Source organism: Aspergillus wentii (assembly GCF_001890725.1).
Source record: "Aspergillus wentii DTO 134E9 unplaced genomic scaffold ASPWEscaffold_1, whole genome shotgun sequence".
Lineage (NCBI taxonomy): Eukaryota > Fungi > Ascomycota > Eurotiomycetes > Eurotiales > Aspergillaceae > Aspergillus > Aspergillus wentii.
In genome coordinates this window covers 2,767,527-2,787,719 of record NW_024467832.1, presented here as the reverse complement: position 1 = coordinate 2,787,719, position 20,193 = coordinate 2,767,527, and the positions used below count along the sequence as shown (strand labels likewise).

Below are 20,193 nucleotides of genomic sequence, written 5' to 3'. Positions count from 1 at the left end.
TTCGTTTTTCCATCATTGTTTTATAAAAGTATGATACATGTCAAAAGTACATTTCAAAAACGAAATAAGAACCCAACTAAAGGGGGTAATAAGTAAAAGATGAACGCCATGCCATGCCCCTCACAAGAAATACCTAGGATGTGAGGTCCACCCAATCAACGAATAGAGCAACCATAGAAAGATTAAATCTACAATCTTCTCTCCATACGGTTGAGCTTGACAGCAGTTTTGGTCTGAACAAACATGTTAACCATCACCCTCTAGAAACTCCCGACGGGGAAACCTACTTGAGTCCTTGTCCTCTGTCCGCGAACCGGCAATCCCAAAGCATGACGTCGACCACGGTAGGTTCCGGTTTCCTTCAGGCGCTTGATATCGTCAAGGACTGTTCTCCGGAGATCGTTTTCGATCTTCATATCTGACAGAGCGGCCGTGATATCCAGGACCTGCTTGTTTGCGAGCTCGCCGACTTTGCATGTTGGGTGGATGGAGAAGCGGGCGAGGAGACGCGAGGAAGTGTGGTTTCCAATTCCAAAAAAGGACTGGAGGGATTTCTGTAAAGTCGAAGAGGCCAATGTTAGATGGAAGGTCTCTAGATGGTATGCTGGTGTATTGGGTTGCTTGCCTTGAGGAGGTTCCGCTCAGGGAAGTTCACGCCTAGAATGAAGACCTGGATGGTTATTAGTTATGGGACAGCCAATGGGGGTTTTTCAATCAATTATCCGTATTAACCTACCATCTTGACCGGATCAAACTGTCTGTTCCCTCAATGATGAATTGCACCTCGACGTCGCCGCAGCTGGTAATCGGCCGCAGTCGCTCTTCGGAGCGCGGAAGAAATCAACGAGTAACAATGTTTCTCCGAGTGTCCTTATTTGCAAAACCAACTTTTGCAGTTTATTCTCAAAGCAGCGACCGGCTTTTCAAAACAAATTATACTTTTATTACCCGAAGTCTCACCACATTTAGTTGACGATCATGTATCTTTCCGTTATTTACCACTGAGAAATACGCTGTAGCTCCTTGGCATCTCCGCACACCATGGACAATGCAAGCTGGCCTTGATTCCTTGTCATCTGTTCCTTCAATTGTTCACATCTGCAACCAACAGCCATTGCCGAATATTTCTGTCGAATCAGCGGCATTGTGAGCAACCATGCAGTTCAAGAACATTTTCTTGTCTCTCTTCCTTGTTTTCGCGGTTGGCCTTGCTCTGGTCTCCGCTGAGGACAACAAGGAGCCTCGAGGCCCCAAGATCACTAGCAAGGTACGGCAGCTGGTTATCTTGGACGGCTTCGTGCCGGCCTGCTCAAACTTATACTGATCAATTGGTTGATAGGTCTACTTTGATATCGAGCACGGAGACAAGCCCCTGGGCCGTATTGTGTTCGGTTTGTATGGAAAGACTGTCCCCGAGGTGAGTTACTGCTGTGCTTACGGATAACGCAAGATTTGCATTTGCTTACTTTTTACTCTATAGACCGCTGAGAACTTCCGGTATGGTTACTATAATCATTCGATTTAACTCACCTATCATTCCTGCTGACCCGTTGTCTAGCGCTTTGGCTACCGGTGAGAAGGGCTTCGGATATGAGGGCTCTGGTTTCCACCGTGTCATCAAGGATTTCATGATCCAGGGTGGTGACTTCACCCGTGGCGACGGTTAGTTTGGGAATCTATTGGGTTGAAATAGCGTGGGGCTCACTGTTCAATCTCCAGGCACTGGCGGCAAGTCGATCTACGGCAACAAGTTCAAGGATGAGAACTTCAAGCTCAGGCACACCAAGAAGGGTCTTCTGAGTATGTCAACTAAGACATGAATACAACTATACCTGTGAAGCTAACTGAATGATGTAGGCATGGCCAACGCCGGCAAGGACACCAACGGCTCCCAGTTCTTCATCACCACTGTTGTTACTTCGTGAGCCTCTCTCTAATCCACTAGATGGAAGATAGTTGTTAATATTCCTAAACAGGTGGCTCGACGGTCGTCACGTCGTCTTTGGCGAGGTCCTTGAGGGCTACGATATTGTTGAGCAAATCGAGAACGTGCCCACAAACCCCGGCGACAAGCCCAAGGACGCCGTCAAGATTGCCAAGAGTGGAGAGTTGGAAACCGATGCCAAAGGTACCGGCCATGAGGACCTGTAGATCTGTACCGGGTCACTCCTCGGTAGTTGGCTACCGCTTCGAGAAGAAACGAGTGCTGATCGATATGTAAAGAACAAGATGAGGAACCCATGGCTGAACAGGGGAGCCCTTACGGAGAGCCGGAAATCGCATCGCCGTCATTGGCGATGAGTGAATCGTTGCGCAAGATTGTGGTGTTGCTGATCATCATTGCGATTGTGGTGGTGGTGATCCGGGCTGCAGAGAAGAGTGTTCGAAGCAGAAGATTCCGTACGAGAGGGTTTTAGTTTGACAAAAGAGACGTGCAGAAATAGATCAACTGGTATTGACAGGGTATATTAAGTCCGGTAGATGTTTTGAGTTTTGTATGACTGCATCGAATGGTAGAAATGGCTGTCATTGAGCGGTCAGCGAAGGAATCCTTGTATCAGTGGCGAAGTCGTTCGTATGACCTGAGCACAGAGATGTGGCGAGTCAGAAGGAAGAATTAAAGTACAAAGAATTAAGAAAGAAAGACAGTAAAAGAAGATACAAAGAAAGAAGCTGATGGCTAATGTTCTAAAGCTTTGTTGGCAGAACCAAAAGAACGGTGTGGAACAAGTGATGGAACACGTATGGAATACGTGGGTTGTTGGGTTGGGATCTAGACTGCTCTTCTTCCTCCCAGGGATGATCTACTCTCCATATCCATGATATCAGAAGACAATGTCAAGAAGACAAATAGTTCCAGCATAGACCAAGGCTAAATATTGTCTAATACTGTCTAATAGATAGTTGCACCTCCACATTATTGCGGAGTTTTAAGAAATGCCCTTGCCTTGTAAAATGTCATACGACCAGGACTATTTGGATGATATGCAGTAGCTTCTGGGTGATTCACCCGATTCAGTGGCTATCCAGAGGATGATAGAGACGATAAAACAGTGATTCACATTGGATACAGAGTTGAGATGGACTGTCTATATTGAATTGGATGTCTTGGATGCTTGGATGGATGGATGTAGTACTCAGGAGGAAGTAATAGTAATACCAGTACGATTGTTGGCAGAAAAATCTTCGACTAAAAACTCCATAACACAGACCTTATCCCCGGCAAATAAGAGAAATTGACTGGTAATCAAGATAAAACAGTGAATAATAAATTCACGGAAAAAAGAAACATATCTAGCTGCAAAAAAAAAAGAAAAGAAAAGAAAGAAAGGAACACGCCGTTTGTGGACGAGCAAGGACGGAACCAATAATACAGACAGAGTATTTTATTCACTGCTCACACTCACTTTTGCCTCCCTCCATCCCACAAACCCTCGTCTTCTTCTTCCTCCTCTCTTCTTCTCTCTTCTTCTTCTTCTCCCCTACTTCCCATTCTCTCCTCTCCTCTTTTTCATCCGTTTCTTTTTTGAAACCTCCACTCATCTCCATATACTTTTTTTTCTTTATTCCTTTCTTTTTTTGCCTTTTTATTTCCTTTTTCTTCGCACTTTAATAGAGCGTTAGATCTGGGAGACCGCCTTTCTTCTCGTTTCTCCTCCCGAAAAAAAAAAGGTCTTTTTGCTGTGATCTTAATTTTTTTCTACCTGGTACATACATCGCCACCCCATAAGAAAAGAGTCTGCGAATATCTTTCTGGATTTTTCACGTCATTCTCTTTCTCCCTGTTCTTCTATTTTCTTGCCCTATTTAAACAGAAGAACCCCTCGTTAACCACTTTTTTTTTCTTGCCGACAGCAGACCATCTTTCCCTAGGTTGTCTGTACCCTCATTTGGACTCTCCGAATCAAAAATCGCTCTCGAATTTCTAAACTGTACGTGCGCCTCTATCAAATCATCTCGGATTACTCTCTTTTTTGCCTCATACTGAACTGGTGTCGTCTTGCTCCCAACAGTCCGTTACATATCGCAAATATGGCCGACGGTTTGAAGATGGGAAACCTTTCCCTTAATGAATCCCAGCATGCGCCTGCTGCCCCTCAGCAAGGACGTGCTGCCTACATTCCCCCTCACCTTCGTCAACGCAATGTCGCTCCCAACATGGACGGCGCTGCCCCTCCCCCCGCTGGAGGCCCTGGCGCCTGGAGTGGTCCTAGGTACGTTTGATTCAACCCTATGCTGTTCTTATTGCGTTGCGATCTCAATCGAATATAGTTGAACTTTTGACTAACAAGAGATTCTTACAGAGCCCCCCGTGGTGGCAACTGGGCCAATGCCAACGCTCCCGATTTCAGCCCCCGCCCCAATGGTAACCCTACCTGGAGCTCCCATGAAGGTCAACGCCGGCCCTTTAATCCCAATGCTTACGGAAACCCAGGAAACACCGGAGGCTCCGGAGGCTCCTACAGCGGAGGTGGCCAAGCCAGAGGTTCTGGAGATGGCCAGTGGCGCGACGGCAAGCACATTCCCGGTCCCGTCAATGCCCGTGTCGAACGTGAACTTTTCGGTCTCCCCAACGACCCCTCCAAGCAGAACACTGGTATCAACTTTTCCAACTACGACGATATCCCCGTGGAAGCTTCCGGTCACAACGTTCCCGAGGCCGTCAATGCCTTTACCAACCCCCCGCTGGATGACCACCTGATCACCAACATCAAGCTCGCCGGATATGCCGTCCCCACCCCCGTCCAGAAGTACTCCATCCCCATTGTCATGAACGGTCGTGACCTGATGGCATGTGCCCAAACCGGTTCCGGAAAGACTGGTGGTTTCTTGTTCCCTATTCTCTCCCAGGCTTACCAGAACGGACCCTCTGCTACCCCCGTCCAGGCTTCCGGTTCTTTCAGCTACGGTCGCCAGCGCAAGGCCTACCCTACCTCCCTCATCCTGGCCCCTACTCGTGAGCTTGTCTCTCAGATCTACGAAGAAGCCCGCAAGTTCGCTTACCGCTCTTGGGTTCGCCCCTGCGTTGTGTACGGTGGTGCCGACATTGGTTCTCAGCTGCGTCAGATCGAGCGTGGCTGCGATCTGTTGGTTGCTACTCCCGGTCGTCTCGTCGACCTTCTCGAGCGTGGCCGTATCTCTCTCGCCAACATCAAGTACCTGATTCTGGATGAGGCTGATCGCATGTTGGACATGGGTTTCGAGCCCCAGATTCGCCGCATTGTGGAGGGTGAGGACATGCCCCACGTCAACGACCGCCAAACCCTCATGTTTTCGGCCACTTTCCCCCGTGACATTCAGATGCTCGCCCGCGACTTCTTGAAGGACTACGTTTTCCTGTCGGTTGGTCGTGTTGGTTCCACCTCCGAGAACATCACCCAGAAGGTTGAGTACGTTGAGGACCACGACAAGCGTTCCGTTCTGCTCGATATCCTCCACACCCACGGTACCACCGGTCTCACTCTGATCTTCGTTGAGACTAAGCGCATGGCCGACTCCCTGTCGGACTTCCTCATCAACCAGCGCTTCCCTGCCACCGCTATTCACGGTGACCGTACCCAGCGTGAGCGTGAGCGCGCTCTGGAGATGTTCCGTTCCGCCCGCTGTCCTATTCTGGTTGCTACCGCTGTTGCTGCTCGTGGTCTCGATATTCCTAACGTCACCCACGTCATCAACTACGATCTTCCCACCGACATTGACGACTACGTTCACCGTATCGGTCGTACTGGCCGTGCTGGTAACACTGGTATTGCCACTGCTTTCTTCAACCGTGGCAACCGTGGTGTCGTCCGCGACCTGATCGATCTTCTGAAGGAGGCTCACCAGGAGGTTCCCTCTTTCTTGGAGAGCATTGCTCGTGAAGGCAGCGGATACGGTGGCCGTGGTGGCCGTGGTGGTGGTCGCGGCCGTGGTGCTGCTGCTACCCGTGATGTGCGTCGCATGGGCGGTGGTATGGGCAGTGGCCCTGGCTTTGGCGGCAGCGGCAGCTACGGTGGTGGTCCCGGCTTTGGTGGTGGCAGTAGCTACGGTGCTCCCCCGTCCTACGGTGGTGGTGGCGGCTACGGCGGCGGCTACGGCGGCGGCGGTGGTTACGGAAACCCCTCTGGCCCCACTGGACCCTCTTCCTGGTGGTAGATCAGAGGTTGTGGTCTCTGACGAGGCTGTCGGGTCTGATTGGCTCCTTTCTGTTTTCTTTTGCCTTTCGTTACGGATACGATCAGAACGAGCCCTGAGTGTTTCTTCTCTGTGTTCTTTCTCAGGACCGGCTTTGTCATGACTGCCACGACTTTTTCCTTCTGTTTTTCAATTTTCTTTTTTCATGTTTAGGTGTTTTATTTGCTGAGCATTTTGCAATTTCGTCTGGTTTTTTGTCCTTTTTTCTATCATCCCTTGTTTAGACATGGGCATTCGATGCAGTCCAATACCTCCATCTCGTTGCTTTGGGTTATGGGTCTATAACCATGAGCATCCTGGGCGGCATTGCATGAATAGCATAGATTGCGTTGTTTTGTCCTGCGTCCGCTTTTATCAGATACCCTTACTGTTTTTTCAAGCGTGCTTATGAAGGTACGCTTGGAAAGATGTATGCCGAGCGGGAGTGCCGGCTTTTCGTCTTGAGAAAAGTGCTTTTTATGATTTCTTTCATCTGCTCGATGTGGTTTCCACTGCATCGACCGTGTCTCGCAACATAGATCTCTACAGTTTCGGTATCTAATGGCGGGCCTTCTCGAGTTTCTTCTCCATCTCTTTGTCTTGCTCCATGCATGTTTTGTTTCGTTCTCTCCGAAAAAACCGTGCTTTCTTCTCCGAGCTTTGTCATTTCTTTTCTCCGGAATTCAAATCGGATTTGCATCGGGAAAGGAAGTGGAGACAAAATTTTCCTTTATTTTTCTTTTCAATTGTGGGCCTTCTTCGGCGGACAACTTTTCTTTTTGCACTGTATATTCGGTCAACGGTGCATATCAACAAAAGTTTCACGCGGGTGGTATAGATGGAATTATTTGCATTGTACATGGCGTTGGCTTGAGCTGCTGTGTCCACACGATATTCTCCGCCTTGGGGTCCGTGGGGAGTGACATTGAATGGGATTTTCTTCTCCTTTTTGTTGTTTTCATTTCTCGGATCCGTGGAGGATGGGAAGCTGCTTTGCTGGCGCTTTATGGATTTGCTGGTCCGCGCGACATCATCATCTCATGTCAGTTAATGCTTTTGGCACGACGAGAGATGCCGAAGACGGCCCTTTTTATGGCATGGCTTATGGAGATCTTTGGGTCTCGAGAGAAGGGAGCTCTCCATACAACAAAAAAAAGTCTTCTGGTCTACGTTTACTGTAGCTGAATTTGATTTAATACGGTTCTATGGATTTCAGTAGGCGCATCGTGCGTAGTAGGCTCTCCAGGATGATAATTTCATGAGTCAATGAATCTAGAGTGATTTATCTATGATGGGTCGAGATCGCGGGGATTTGGGCGTAGTTGTCATCCAACCACGTGAGGCAATTCCCAAGATATACAGACTGGTATAGACAGAGAAAGAGAATCCAACCACAGTCCATTGTTAATTATCAAATAAATACCAGATTCAATGATTGAATGAATACCACATTCACCTACAGAATAATAAGAAAACTAGAAGATAAGGTGGGGCACTGCTTAGACCATCATCACTCCATATCCTGCGATCGCAGGGAGAAACGGAACAACGAACGACAGCGACTCGGCGGCAGGCAAAATATCCCGGATCCAGAACCTGCACCAGGAAACCTTTGCAACAACCAAACCTCTTCTCACCCATCTTCCTGGACTTCCCCCAATCTCAACAACCCATCCACTCTCCGTTTCTTTTTGACCTGTCAACAACCATCCATCGCCTTACTTGTTCGTCCATCCTCAACGATATCGAATTTCCTGCGGCTTGGCTCGCATTGTCTGGATAAACCCCCCAGGGGCGATCAAGACCTCATTGTCCCAAGGGGAATCTCGGGTTCGAGTTTTCTCGTGGCCTTGGATTCGATCTCGTGGGGAAGAGATAAATAATACAGAGGAAATAATAATACTAATAATAATACCGACACAAAATGGCCGAAGTCGAAAGCACCGTCGCGGACGACTCGTTCGCGCAGTCCGAAGCCCCCGATGACCAGCCCACGCACAGCGCGACCGTCAGCGCGACCGTCGGCACGAGACGACAGGCAAATGGAACGATTGGATCTGTGTATTCGGGAAACAAGATCAGGCATCTCAAGAAGGAGGATGGGATTCCACTCTGGCGCAAGGACATCCAGCACCAGTTCCTGAGGCTGGTGTTTGAGGACAAGACGCCTGTCTTTACTCGCTATTCGGATGGGCAGAAGAATATGGACTTTGCGGATGTCTATATCGATGCCATGGCGAGGAGTAGCAAGACGAGCAAGATCCTCAAGGACAAGCTTCAGAATGATAAGCAGGCTGCCATTAGCATGGCTATGGTTTGTTTGCTGGTGAACTTTGGTCGGATGAATACTACGCTTAACTGTATGTCTTTCTTCCTTTCCTTTGATTCGGCTTTTATTCAGAGGTGCTTTGGAACTAATTGATGGTTTTTTTTTTTTCTAGTTTTCCCTGAGATGCGTGCTCAGCTGCGGACCTACCACTCCATCCCTTCGTTACAAGCACACCAAGATCCCAATGCATACAAACAACTTCAAGATGCGCCCCGTCTCAAGTCCATACTCAAGGGTGCCTCGGAGGATGTTGACCAGCCGAATACTCTGGAGAAAATCAAGCGTCATCCCATCCCCCGTACCAATCCCGTCAACCTCATCTTCGTCCTGGCTCAATATGCACCAAAGGTGTCAGAACTGCACTTCTTCCCGCCTCGCGATTTCTTCGATCTTGTCATGAGAGCTACGCTCAGTAGTAAGAGTCGTGCAAAGGCTTTTCTTTGGCTCATGTGGTGGTACCTGGAGAGTGATCACTCACAAGAGGCTGCCCTCAACAATCCGTTTGGTCCAGGTCTTGAGGGTGAGGGCACCGAGGGGTTGCCCATCAAGGTGCCGAACTTTGAGAGCCTTACTGAGGAGCAGGCCAACGAGGAGAATGTGGACACACAGTCTGAGATTGAATACGGAGAAACAAAGCGTCTGGAACGTAAACGTGAGTCGCATTGCATATCTTCTCTCTTTGCTTTTTGCTAACCTTCCTTTCTAGGTATCTTGGAAGAGGATGAGCCATTGCCTAGGGTAACAAAGCGCTCCAAGAAGGGTAATTATAAAGCTACTACGGTTGAATTTGCTCCTCGCTAACATTCTTAATAGGCATGCAAGAATACGGTTATGATGATGATCAAGCTTCAGGGGATCTTTCGGGCATCGCTTCCGGTATGTGCATCCTAGCTCCGTTGGGTTTTCTTCTAGTTACTAAGAGCTTTCTTTAGGCCGCGACAGAATGAGTTTCGGCATGTCAACTCCGTTGCACTCGTCCAGCAAGCGCCATCCGATTGATGATGAGGATGAGGAGCAAACCCCCGGGCAATCGGCGCGGTCAAAGCACAAGCGACCCAAGCGAGAGTCCTCTCTCAACCGTTCGGTGGGCCAGCAGCGTCTCATCCTAAAAACGAAGATGGAGCAAACTCCCGACGCAGCGTCCCCAGCACCACCAGGCTCTGGACATCCAATCCTGAATCGGTTTGTTACAGAGCCATCTCTGTCCCAGCCAAGCTCAGCCCGTCGCCCCCGGCCTCTTACCCAGCACCAGCTTGCAGTGGAACAGAACCGACGTCAGCGGATCGAGTATCTCTTGGCCAAACGGAAGAATGAAGCATATGAGATTCTCCGCTTGAAGCGGGAGAGTGAAATCCCATTCGCACGCTACGGGCGTATGCTGCAAAGTCTCCCCGATGGCTATGACACGGACGATGAGGAGCATTCGTGGGGCAAGGGCGGGATAACCCCCAACCCCCAAGAGGAAGAAGACTTTGGCGAGTGTGCCAGCTTTTTCCTGTCGGTGGTCCGAAAGGCCGCAAGACGGCTCGACCGATGGGACTACGAGGATGCCAACGGGCCTAGAAAGGACCGAAAGAAGGAGAGAGAAGAACGCCAAAAAGCAAGACAGAATGGATTGGCACTGGACAATTCTCTGGAGCTCGGTGGACGTGTCCCATCTTCAGCTCGAAGCAAAGCCCGCGCCGCCCGAAACGCCAAACGCAAGCTTGCTGCCGCCGCTGCGGCTACACCCAAAGACCAAACCGGCTCCTCTGCCCCCCGACCCAATCGGAATCGCAATCGTGGTAACCGTGCTGGAGGCGCGGGTGCGACGGCGGCTGGTTCTGCCAAGGACAGCTTCGAGGCGCGGTCGCAGGACCGACCGGCAGGAGATGAAGATGGGGACATCGAAGGCGAGGAGGGACTCGATGACATTGACCGGGAACTCCTTGGTGAGGGAAGTGGCGATGAGGAAGCACACGATCCCCATGCCCCTCGCCCTGTCGAGCCAGGCTTCGAAGATAGCTACATCGGCGAAGATGCCGAGGCACTGTCGTCAGACGATGAAGCTGATGACGATGACCTTGACGACAACTCGTCAACTTACGAAGGGGCCAATGGCTATGCAGGCAGTGAGAGCTCTTCTGTGGCAGGTGAGGGTGTTGATCCGGAAGCAGAACCTGACATTGAACCAGAGGCCGTAGCGAAAGCAGACGAGGTCATGGAAGATCAGTAGGCCGGGTATGGGGATGAATAGGCGTGGTCTAGAGCGTTAGATGGTTGTTTTTTTGTCTGTCTATCCTTGACCCCATTGCTTTTGTTTAATTGTTTTGCCTACAGGCTATATTTTTCTTTTCTTTTTCTTTTCTTTTTCTTTTCTTTTTCTTTTTTCTTACCATTTTATGTATTCTTTCCTTTCATTCTTCTTTTGTCATTTCTCATGTCTTTCTATTTTAGAGTCATCCCAGGATTTCAGGACTACAACGGATGATGGGTTAGTGTAGCTATAGCAATATTTTCCACCCTTGACCATTTTCTCCTCTCAGTAAAACACTGTGTCGATGCATATGCAAATATGCCTCATGAGACTGATCGCTTTCTTCCCATGCCGTCATGGGCGAGGTGGAGTGCAGAAGCCCACAATCCTCCTAGCAACGCCTGTCTCACCGTATCGTTCAGCGCCATTCAAGCCCTATGAGGTCATCAGCAGACCTAGAAAAGCTCAACTTGCGGGGATTTGAAGATGGTGTGTCCAGTCGCATCCCAGGGATTCCCCCGTCAGCGCGATTATCAAGAAGGCAATTGATCCGCATGGCATGGCTGCGTTGGTGACTTGGATATGTATACCCAGGCACCCTATCCACGATTACTTTTTTTTCTCTCCGACGGACTGTTCGAACGTTGCTCTGTAGAACCTGTATTTGCAGTCTGGACCAAATGATGATGAGATAGTGCAGTATATCTATTGTAATCTCCTCGTACGTTTGAATGGCGTAACATGAAGCTTTTCTTTTGGCTGGGAGAGAGAGAGACTCTGGTTGGGGAGACACCGGAAGGCGTTGTTGCCGCTTGCATGTGATTTTGCTTCTTCTGCTCTTCTTCCGCTTTTTTCTTTCGTTTCTTTTCTGTCTTCAACCGGATTGTCTGTGATTCCATTCATACCTCTTCTTATTCGAATCTATCTATCGAGACTTAATACCATCTCTCTATTCTTAATTATCATAATCACCATTCGCTTCATCCTCATCATTATCCAATATCCGTACGCCTTCCCCTCAGTTGCTTGAGTCGCCGATCTGCAATCCCGCAGCAGCTTTCTCCACCGCCGCGCGAACAACCAATTTTTAATTGCATTGATCTAGGACGCTTCTCTTGCTCCCGGTCTGTCTTCTGACACGCCAAGTTGCCAGCCTCCGTGTTATTCAAGCGTCTGTGCATTGTGCAACATTCCTCGTCGCAGCTAATTCCTGCGTGCCGAGTGGCTCCATCGTGTTATTGCGTCTCCACTTCTCCGCCCTGGGATATTTCTGGCAGAATCGTTCATTTAGGGGCGACTGTCCTCCATTCTGCTGGCATTTATCGATCAGTAGGTTGTTGGAATTGAGCTACGGCGATTCTTCTCTTACTCGAACTGAGGTCATTCTGAGCTGAAAGCGAACTCATTGACTACCTGTCTTTGCTGTTGTCACGGTCCGTTTTGTAACGTTGACCTCCCCTTTTGTACCACTGCATCTTTTCCTGTCAGTCCCATACTTATCCTCGTCGGAAATGTCGGACGAGCCTCGTGTCCTTCGTCCGCGTCCGCGACGAGTCTTTGACCTCACGCCTGCTTCCAACGAGTCGTCTGGAACTTCTACACCGGCCGAACCGGCCGAACCGGTCAACAACACCGATTTCCTGAGCCCCAACCCCAAGGATGCAGGTTCGACTAGTGTCAGCCGCAATGGTTCTGTTATGAACTTAACCACTTCCACGCTGTACGGCATTTATTCGCCGACGGCATTCGACAGTACGCGAGATGAGAACAGCCCTTGGGGAACCGAAGGCCAGACTCCCGCCTTCGAGAACCCAGAGTTTGATTTTAAAGCTGAGTCGGATGCGTATGCTCTGGAGATGGCCCGGTCGCGACTCAACCATGGCCTCTTTCGTGGTGTGATTCTGCCCCGCGCAGCTCGAAGTGCTCTTTTGTTTGCCTTTGGGGTGGTCTATGGAGTTATCACAGTGCACTTGCACGAGAATCAATGGATCACGCCGGTCAAGTTGGAGAATATTCAACAGTACGATTCGTGGCAGTACTTGGGTTTCTGGGGAGTGGTAGGAATTACGTTGGGGAATGTGCTTCCCTGGCTGGACCTTTTCTCTGAAGAGGCTGTCCGGGATAGCGCTAAGCCGCTGAAGCGTTCGGGCACCGACCAGGAGGATGGTGAGGAACGGACTCCTTCGTGGGTTGCGGTGGTTCGCAGTGTTGGGGCTTTTGTTGGAATCGCCTTTGCCATGGTAAGTGATCTCCATAGTTTGTCTGAAGAGGTCCATTATTAACAGTTCATTTCGTCTACAGCGACGACTCCCCTGGCAGTCTACTACGCAAGCATCGGTGACTCTTGCTCTCGCGAACCCTGTCCTCTGGTATCTCATCGACTCCACAACAACGGGATTTCTCCTATCGACAATTGTCGGACTGGTTGGGATGGGCGCAGTCCTGGGACTGAAGCCTGAGCTGATGCCCTCTTCAGCTGAGGGTTCCACAATCACTACGCTGCTCAACAATACCGGGGGTGAACAAGGACTGGCGACGGGCATGACGCAGGAGGGAATTGCCGTCAGGATCTGGATTGCCAGTGTCCTGTTCTGCGCATGTGTGTGCTTTGGAAACATTGGACGGCAGCTTGCCATTGGGGGGCCTCGAAGGGAACCACAGAAGTCGTAAATCAGCCGATGCACGCAGCATACAGGCCTTATTTGTACTCCGATTTTTCCAAAACTGTTTTTTGACAATCGAATGTCTTTTCCTTTTCACCATTCTGCATAGTTTACTTCACTATACATAAAGCTTCATGGAATCAGGGTCTAGACGGCCTTGCCGTATTCAAGGATTACAATAGCTAGTTGCTTTTCTCTTAGGATATTCAATCAATCAAGACTGATTATCGAAAAAGGAATGTACAGTCAATCATTGCAGTCCCTGCCATGTGTAAGGCAGGCACTGCACCCAAGATCGACCCTATATGGGATTACCTCCCACATCCCTCTCCATTCTGTATGACGATTTCCGTACTTCATAGGCTATCTGTAAAAGATTATCCTCGTAGGAACGCTTTTTGAAGAATGTGATTTTTTGCGTTGTTCATGGAGAAGAAAAAGAGAAAGAGAAAATCTCGGGAGCGAAATCGCGCGCAGAAGTTTTGTGTCTGTTTCTGGTCACGTGGGTTGTTGTATCGCTTACCTCAGCGGTTCATGGCTGGAGATAGAGCTAGTCTACATCCGGTATAGGGCGGGGTGACCGACAAAGAAAAAAAAAAGCGAGCTTTTCGCAACACGTGATTGGCTGGCAGGCCGAGAGCGGCGACCCCGCGGCGGGACAAGAAGGAGGAGGGAGGAAAAGAGAAGAGCTGAAAGAGAGAAAGAGAGAGCGAGAGCACGAGAGAACTCCCCTTCACTGTTGTTGAACTCTTCCCTCTCCAGTCCTCTGTTTGTCAGGTATTTATCCCCCCCCTCCTATATTCTCATCAATTGGTGAGGAGGGCTGGTTTACTTGCAACCCCTCTGTGCGTTTTGCTTTCGTTCTCTGACAGCTTTTTTTTTTCTCCCACATCTAGTGACCTCCGTTGTCGGTTCCATCATGTCTCAGCAAAAGTCAGGTATGATATTGCTCCCTTTACCCTTCCCCTGTTCAATATGTCTATCCTGCAGTCTGTTTAGTCGGGGTTCGCCAAGTGGTCGATTTATAGACTCTTCTCCACAATTGGCGTTTGTGTTATCTCATTGAAATGCACCGGGGCTAATTCGATATGACCCAACAGCTATCCTCTCCGTCTACGACAAGACCGGTCTGTTGGACCTGGCCAAGGGTCTCGTCAAGCACAATGTCCGTCTTCTTGCGTCCGGCGGTACTGCTAAGTTGATCCGCGAGGCTGGATTCCCTGTTGAGTGAGTCTTTCTCTATACGTTTGGATCTGGTGACGTCTGGTTTCTGGCATGGTCAGCCAAAACTGACTGGATCAACAACTCAAAGGGATGTTTCCGCCATCACCCACGCCCCTGAGATGCTCGGTGGCCGTGTCAAGACCCTCCACCCCGCTGTTCACGGTGGTATCCTCGCCCGAGACATCGAGTCCGACGAGAAGGACTTGGCCGAGCAGAAGATCGACAAGGTCGACTTCGTCGTCTGCAACCTCTACCCCTTCAAGGAGACCGTCAACAAGGTCAACGTCACCATCCCCGAGGCCGTCGAAGAGATCGATATCGGTGGTGTGACTCTCCTCCGTGCTGCGGCCAAGAACCACGGCCGCGTTACCATCCTCTGTGACCCCCAGGACTACCCCGAGTTCCTCAAGGAGCTCGAGGCCGGTGACATCAACGCCACCAGCCGCAACTCGTACGCCCTCAAGGCCTTTGAGCAGACTGCCGACTATGACTCCGCCATCTCCGGCTTCTTCCGCAAGCAGTACTCCAGCGGCGAGCAGCACTTGTCTCTGCGCTACGGTGTCAACCCTCACCAGAAGCCCGCCTCCGCCTACGTCGCCCAGGGCAAGCTTCCTTTCAAGGTTCTCAACGGCTCCCCGGGTTACGTCAACCTGTTGGATGCCCTCAACGCCTGGCCCCTCGTCAAGGAGCTCAAGCAGGCTCTGGGTTACCCCGCTGCTGCCAGTTTCAAGCACGTCTCCCCCGCCGGTGCTGCCGTTGGTGTGCCTTTGAACGAGAAGGAACGCAAGGTCTACATGGTTGACGACATTGCCGGTATCGAATCTTCCGGTCTGGCTCAGGCCTACGCCCGTGCCCGTGGTGCGGACCGTATGTCCAGCTTCGGTGACATCCTCGCCCTCAGTGACGTCGTTGACGTCCCCACCGCCAAGATTGTCTCTCGTGAGGTTTCGGACGGTGTTATTGCCGCAGGCTACACTCCTGAGGCTCTGGAGATCCTCTCCAAGAAGAAGGGCGGCAAGTACCTTGTTCTTCAGATGGACGAGTCTTACATCCCCCCTGCTGAGGAGACCCGCACTCTGTACGGTGTTCAAGTGACCCAGCACCGCAACGACGTTGTCATCTCCCCCCAGAAGACCTTCAACACCGTCATCACCCCCAAGGACAAGGCCCTTCCCGACTCCGCCCTCCGTGACCTTACTGTCGCCACCATTGCCCTGAAGTACACTCAGTCCAACTCCGTCTGCTACGCGCTCAACGGCCAGGTCGTCGGTCTGGGTGCTGGCCAGCAGAGCCGTATCCACTGCACTCGCCTTGCGGGTGACAAGACTGACAACTGGTGGATGCGCTTCCACGACCGTGTGCTCAACATCCAGTGGAAGAAGGGCACCAAGCGTGCTGACAAGAGCAACGCCATTGACCTGCTCTGCTCTGGTCAGACTCCTCGTAACGAGGCCGAGAAGGTCGAGTACGAGCGTGTCTTTGAGGAGGTTCCCGCTCCCTTCACTCAGGAGGAGCGTGACGCCTGGCTCTCGAAGCTGAGCGAGGTTGCCGTCTCGTCGGATGCTTTCGTATGTTCCTCTGTTCTTGCCTGTTGTGTTATTCTGCTGCTAACCGTTTACTTGCAGTTCCCCTTCATTGACAACGTTTTCCGTGCCGCTCGCTCTGGTGTCAAGTACATTGCCGCCCCCACTGGTAGCCAGAACGACGCACCTGTCTTCTCTACTGCTGAGCAGCTCGGCATTTCCTTCGTTGAGCAGGGCACTCGTCTGTTCCACCACTAGATGTGGGGTGTAGATTGAGAGTAAGAAAGTGAAAAAAAATGTTTATGTGATGATGTCCGTCCAGTCTTTTCACGGCCTTATAAATACAGACCTAGTATGGCTGAACAAGCAACTTATGAAAATTGGTTTCACGGCATGTGTTGGCGTTTAGTGTGCGCAAGCGCCTGGTACGTACAGAAAAGGTTAGGTATAGAGGAATAAATGCAATTTCAAGTTCAACATAAGGTAATTCAGCTCGTGGGCTTGAGTAGATGTTAATTTATTGGATTGCATAAGTGAGTTAAAAAATAATGGCTGCGAGGTTCAAAATGGAAAAAAGAAAAAAGAAATGCCCCCTTGCGGAGTCGAACCGCAGACCTCATGATGACTTAGCCGGGAAGGGCCTACGAGTCATGCGCTCTACCAACTGAGCTAAGAGGGCATTGATTGGTGAAAGGCACAGCGATTTAGCGATCTATGTTGCAGCCTCTTTATCATGTGCAAAAATCTAATATCAATATCTTTTGCTGCAGCACTGTGGGTTTCATTTCCCGGGTTTTGTTGTGTTGTATTTATGTCAATGTAACTCTTTGTATTAAAGAAAAGGAGAAATCGACCCAGAAAACAAAGTTTTCAAGGTGTCGAGAAAAAAATTGACGAAACACGGCAAAGCCAGCCATCAAACCCTACTTACAACCACCCGAACCGGCCAATGTACTCCACCACGACGTCAACCACAGACTTCACTCAACAGCCAAAAAAAGCAACACCAATTGAGCTACACCAGAAGGAAAAAATGCAAAAAGCTATGCTCACACGCGGATTTGAACCGCGGACCTCATGATTGCAATTCACTTTGCAGTGATTACTAGTCATGCGCTCTACCAACTGAGCTATACGAGCTGGTGGAAAAGAAGTGCTCACACGCGGATTTGAACCGCGGACCTCATGATTACTAGTCATGCGCTCTACCAACTGAGCTATACGAGCTGATTGGATGGTGGGGTTTCGATTTTGTGTTATAGGAGTCTGAAGAAAGATCTGCAGGGATGTGCTGTATGTATCCTGTCCTGGTATGCGAAGGTATCCTGGGTACTTGGGTGTGGTTATGAGAAGATGATATAAGTGCCATTGATGGCTTGATAGGTATTGGGCTATTCTGTTTGATGGGGTAGACGGGCTGCTACCTATGTAGGTGTCTCGTTCGTTTGCATGTTTGACAGTTGACTGGTATGGCATAGTTCTTTGGGTCTCTGTTTGTTCGCCCATCTGCCCCATCATAATGAATCTATCTTAGCTTTTTGATTGGTTTTCGAGGCCTTCTCGATAGCTGGTCATGTAGTATATGCATAGATTACTAGTGTACAGGTGGATTGTTCTCGTGTTGCTGCGATATGCCATTGAGGACTGCTTCTATATATATCTGTTTGTTGCAGCAGATAAGCATGCATTGGAGGGCTAGAATGGCTCAAATTAGCTTCATAAGCATAGGAATTCGAGTGCACAGGAAAATAAACATCACTGCCCAAAGGCTTGTATTGTGTGGACTGCGTGTGGTTGAAAGTAGGATTGACCTGCAGGCTTCGTGGTAGTAGAGTTGATGCATACATCGCCGATCGACAGTCTCGCATAGCCAAGTAGCAGTGATGAGAACACAGAGTATTTGCTCATTGTCCAAGATAAAACTGATATGTAGTAATATAAGACTATTTATTTCCCATAATTTATATTTCCATAGCTTGTAGATACCCAAGGTAGGTACCTAGGTAGGTGTAGTTGAACGCACCTATCGGATAAGCAGCAACCAGAAGGCCAATGGAAGCTCATTAATCCCCTGTTTGAACATAAAGCAAACAATACAAAGGTCTTTCAACAACAGCTCGTATAGCTCAGTTGGTAGAGCGCATGACTAGTAATCATGAGGTCCGCGGTTCAAATCCGCGTGTGAGCACTTCTTTTTGATTTTTTTATATTTTTCTCGCCACACTTGATACTCTACTGTGCCTGTCCCTGGAATAATTCAATTCTGGGTTATTTTATTTTTGTTTCCTGTTCCTGGAACCATGGAATGCGCACCAACTCAATTCCACCAAAACCAGGGCATTGGATTGCTAGAACACGACAGACTGACGATATCAATGATCATCGCAACGTGCATATTTGACAGCCTCCCTTGCATCAATGCAAGCACTGCTCTACAGTCTACACATGTCACATCGGACATACAGCAGTACTATTTTGGTCTAAACCAGCGGTCAAATTGTCAATATGCAATGCTGCCAGGATCAGGTTTATTGTTAAGATGTATTCATATTCTACTGTTTTCACAGCTATCCGAGTAGGCTGCAATTGGAAGATCTATGTACGATTGGCATGGCATATCCAATTGCCACCAAAGACCATAGTCGTAACAGACCAAGTTAGTCCTATCAGACAGGGGCTGATATACACTCCACTGCTGCACTGCAACTGTTCATTGCCACCCCAATGCCTCAATGGCCAAATAGTTCTGTTGATCGTGCATGCTCTATTTGACTTTAATTTATGTACAACACTGACCCCACCCCTATCACCAACACAGCCAGATATCACCTGCAACATCCACAATAGTTACCACGTTGGCAGAAAAAAGCAAGAAACAACTATATTGAAGATCTAGAATACTTCTCAAGACAAACCCTGCCTCACTTGTTTCAGATAGAGCCGTGGTTGGGCTCGATAACATCCTGTACGACAACCATTTGACGTCACCTTGGTAGTTCCGGAAACACCGGAGAATTGCTCACGATGAGATGGTGCATACGGTGAACGAGGTTATTAATATCAAGCATGGATGCATGATTGTAGCAGGATGTGGTGTCTCACAAGCTCTGTCCGAGTACAGAGTACTTAGAGCGAGCCCACCTTGCTGTGCGTGGGGGTTCAGCTTCGAGTTTATTTTATCCTCGACACTTTTCAACATGTTTGCTGGGCTTTTCATACTGTTGGTTTTGGTGAATGGCATCGTTTGCGGTGGTGCGAATAGAGGTTCGAGATATAACTTGGAGGTGGTAAGGGGTAGCAGAGGGTGCGTTACTGTCTTTTGCCTGATATATCACCATTATGGCTGCTCCTACATTCACTGATACTATTCTAGTATCTCTCAGATGCAACAGTTGATCCCCCACCAAGCATCGAAACAAGTGCATGTCGACGATGAATCGACCGTATCCGACACTCGTTTCGAAGACCACGAAGACAAAGTGACAAGCGGTACGAGAATACAAAAGAACAGAATCAACGGTAATGATCGTGCCTGGTTCTCGAGGTATGCTAGTTACATCAAAGGAGAGACCCCTTTAATAACGTGGGATATAGTGGACCCGGTTGGGATGTCCGTGTGGATTTGCGCATGGGGTTAGTACATACACTTCTTATCAACACCGTCCAGCAGATATTGATGCATTCAGATCGAATAATCGAAGAGTATCCAGCCTAGACTGGGCGAATAGATGGGAGCAGGCGACGGACTGTCTTTCGTCCCAGGAACCCGATAATGTAGACATGTTTGAGATGGATGAACTTGCACTCGAGGCGTTTTGGGATAGAGTCTGGGAGTGCTATCTTCCATATGCGTATGGATTGGATGATAGTAAAGACTCGCGAGAGTGATAGAATAATGCGACATGACCGCCGTTAGAATTGATCACTTCTCATTCATCTCTGTAGATGTCTTCAACTTCATGCGGATACTGACAGACAGGTGAATTCCTAGTAAAGTCATCTGGAATGAGATGTGAATCCAAAGTAGAGGATTAGACACTCTGATATATTCACAGCCCATCTCAT

General features: G+C 49.3%; 9 protein-coding genes and 4 non-coding genes across 13 annotated transcripts; 7 read left to right on the top strand and 6 right to left on the bottom strand.

Moving 5' to 3' along the window:
- Positions 1-188: 188 nt before the first annotated feature.
- Positions 189-739, bottom strand: ASPWEDRAFT_47742 (mitochondrial 37S ribosomal protein uS13m; the record flags this gene model as incomplete). The annotated part of the gene is made up of 4 exons (XM_040837007.1): positions 189-233; positions 288-554; positions 626-670; positions 737-739. The coding sequence occupies 4 exons, from the start codon at positions 737-739 to the stop codon at positions 189-191; spliced, it is 360 nt and encodes a 119-aa protein (XP_040694763.1).
- A 417-nt stretch (positions 740-1,156) lies between these two features.
- On the top strand, positions 1,157-2,151 carry ASPWEDRAFT_100771 (uncharacterized protein; the record flags this gene model as incomplete). Its single annotated transcript, XM_040827330.1, has 7 exons — positions 1,157-1,267; positions 1,340-1,417; positions 1,481-1,497; positions 1,559-1,662; positions 1,720-1,800; positions 1,858-1,921; positions 1,977-2,151. 7 exons carry the CDS (start codon positions 1,157-1,159, stop codon positions 2,149-2,151), a joined length of 630 nt encoding a protein of 209 aa, XP_040694762.1.
- Positions 2,152-4,032: 1,881 nt separating this feature from the next.
- On the top strand, positions 4,033-6,135 carry ASPWEDRAFT_100337 (DEAD/DEAH box helicase; the record flags this gene model as incomplete). Its single annotated transcript, XM_040827300.1, has 2 exons — positions 4,033-4,204; positions 4,295-6,135. The coding sequence occupies 2 exons, from the start codon at positions 4,033-4,035 to the stop codon at positions 6,133-6,135; spliced, it is 2,013 nt and encodes a 670-aa protein (XP_040694761.1).
- A 1,488-nt stretch (positions 6,136-7,623) lies between these two features.
- ASPWEDRAFT_34566 (putative INO80 chromatin remodeling complex (Ies1)) lies at positions 7,624-10,851 on the top strand. The gene is made up of 5 exons (XM_040834037.1): positions 7,624-8,513; positions 8,595-9,134; positions 9,189-9,242; positions 9,296-9,358; positions 9,415-10,851. Exons 1-5 carry the CDS (start codon positions 8,078-8,080, stop codon positions 10,695-10,697), a joined length of 2,376 nt encoding a protein of 791 aa, XP_040694760.1. The 5' UTR covers positions 7,624-8,077; the 3' UTR covers positions 10,698-10,851.
- Positions 10,852-11,194: 343 nt separating this feature from the next.
- On the bottom strand, positions 11,195-11,888 carry ASPWEDRAFT_34565 (uncharacterized protein). Its single transcript, XM_040834036.1, has 2 exons — positions 11,824-11,888; positions 11,195-11,723 (listed from the first exon to the last, which is right to left on the bottom strand). The coding sequence occupies exon 2, from the start codon at positions 11,615-11,617 to the stop codon at positions 11,318-11,320; it is 300 nt and encodes a 99-aa protein (XP_040694759.1). The 5' UTR covers positions 11,618-11,723; positions 11,824-11,888; the 3' UTR covers positions 11,195-11,317.
- Positions 11,889-12,229: 341 nt separating this feature from the next.
- Positions 12,230-13,388, top strand: ASPWEDRAFT_99608 (INSIG family protein; the record flags this gene model as incomplete). Its single annotated transcript, XM_040839674.1, has 2 exons — positions 12,230-12,958; positions 13,020-13,388. 2 exons carry the CDS (start codon positions 12,230-12,232, stop codon positions 13,386-13,388), a joined length of 1,098 nt encoding a protein of 365 aa, XP_040694758.1.
- A 668-nt stretch (positions 13,389-14,056) lies between these two features.
- Positions 14,057-16,719, top strand: ASPWEDRAFT_34563 (phosphoribosylaminoimidazolecarboxamide formyltransferase/IMP cyclohydrolase). Its single transcript, XM_040834035.1, has 5 exons — positions 14,057-14,158; positions 14,278-14,319; positions 14,482-14,608; positions 14,694-16,173; positions 16,231-16,719. The coding sequence occupies exons 2-5, from the start codon at positions 14,301-14,303 to the stop codon at positions 16,384-16,386; spliced, it is 1,782 nt and encodes a 593-aa protein (XP_040694757.1). The 5' UTR covers positions 14,057-14,158; positions 14,278-14,300; the 3' UTR covers positions 16,387-16,719.
- Positions 16,716-16,807, bottom strand: ASPWEDRAFT_t13. Its single transcript has one exon. It is a non-coding gene; the product is annotated as a tRNA-Thr (tRNA).
- A 260-nt stretch (positions 16,808-17,067) lies between these two features.
- Positions 17,068-17,739, bottom strand: ASPWEDRAFT_243775 (uncharacterized protein). The gene has a single exon (XM_040832604.1). It carries the CDS (start codon positions 17,644-17,646, stop codon positions 17,113-17,115), a length of 534 nt encoding a protein of 177 aa, XP_040694756.1. The 5' UTR covers positions 17,647-17,739; the 3' UTR covers positions 17,068-17,112.
- Positions 17,175-17,268, bottom strand: ASPWEDRAFT_t12. The gene has a single exon. It is a non-coding gene; the product is annotated as a tRNA-Thr (tRNA).
- ASPWEDRAFT_t11 lies at positions 17,283-17,355 on the bottom strand. Its single transcript has one exon. It is a non-coding gene; the product is annotated as a tRNA-Thr (tRNA).
- A 504-nt stretch (positions 17,740-18,243) lies between the features above and the next one.
- On the top strand, positions 18,244-18,316 carry ASPWEDRAFT_t26. Its single transcript has one exon. It is a non-coding gene; the product is annotated as a tRNA-Thr (tRNA).
- Positions 18,317-19,088: 772 nt separating this feature from the next.
- On the top strand, positions 19,089-20,092 carry ASPWEDRAFT_34561 (uncharacterized protein). The gene is made up of 4 exons (XM_040834034.1): positions 19,089-19,432; positions 19,502-19,672; positions 19,723-19,761; positions 19,815-20,092. The coding sequence occupies exons 1-4, from the start codon at positions 19,158-19,160 to the stop codon at positions 20,014-20,016; spliced, it is 687 nt and encodes a 228-aa protein (XP_040694755.1). The 5' UTR covers positions 19,089-19,157; the 3' UTR covers positions 20,017-20,092.
- The last annotated feature ends 101 nt before the right edge of the window (positions 20,093-20,193 follow it).

Excerpts from the sequence above, each read along its gene's own strand:
- ASPWEDRAFT_243775 (XM_040832604.1), bottom strand. The coding sequence starts at position 17,646 with ATGATGGGGCAGATGGGCGAACAAACAGAGACCCAAAGAACTATGCCA.
- ASPWEDRAFT_34565 (XM_040834036.1), bottom strand. The coding sequence starts at position 11,617 with ATGGAATCACAGACAATCCGGTTGAAGACAGAAAAGAAACGAAAGAAA.
- ASPWEDRAFT_34561 (XM_040834034.1), top strand. The coding sequence starts at position 19,158 with ATGGTGCATACGGTGAACGAGGTTATTAATATCAAGCATGGATGCATG. Across the intron at positions 19,433-19,501 it reads GTGGTAAGGGGTAGCAGAGG|TATCTCTCAGATGCAACAGT; the intron begins GTGCGTTACTGT and ends ATACTATTCTAG. Across the intron at positions 19,673-19,722 it reads GATCGTGCCTGGTTCTCGAG|TGGACCCGGTTGGGATGTCC; the intron begins GTATGCTAGTTA and ends CGTGGGATATAG.
- ASPWEDRAFT_34566 (XM_040834037.1), top strand. The coding sequence starts at position 8,078 with ATGGCCGAAGTCGAAAGCACCGTCGCGGACGACTCGTTCGCGCAGTCC. Across the intron at positions 9,135-9,188 it reads AAAGCGTCTGGAACGTAAAC|GTATCTTGGAAGAGGATGAG; the intron begins GTGAGTCGCATT and ends CTTCCTTTCTAG. Across the intron at positions 9,243-9,295 it reads AACAAAGCGCTCCAAGAAGG|GCATGCAAGAATACGGTTAT; the intron begins GTAATTATAAAG and ends CATTCTTAATAG.
- ASPWEDRAFT_34563 (XM_040834035.1), top strand. Across the intron at positions 14,609-14,693 it reads GAGGCTGGATTCCCTGTTGA|GGATGTTTCCGCCATCACCC; the intron begins GTGAGTCTTTCT and ends AACAACTCAAAG. Across the intron at positions 16,174-16,230 it reads CCGTCTCGTCGGATGCTTTC|TTCCCCTTCATTGACAACGT; the intron begins GTATGTTCCTCT and ends GTTTACTTGCAG.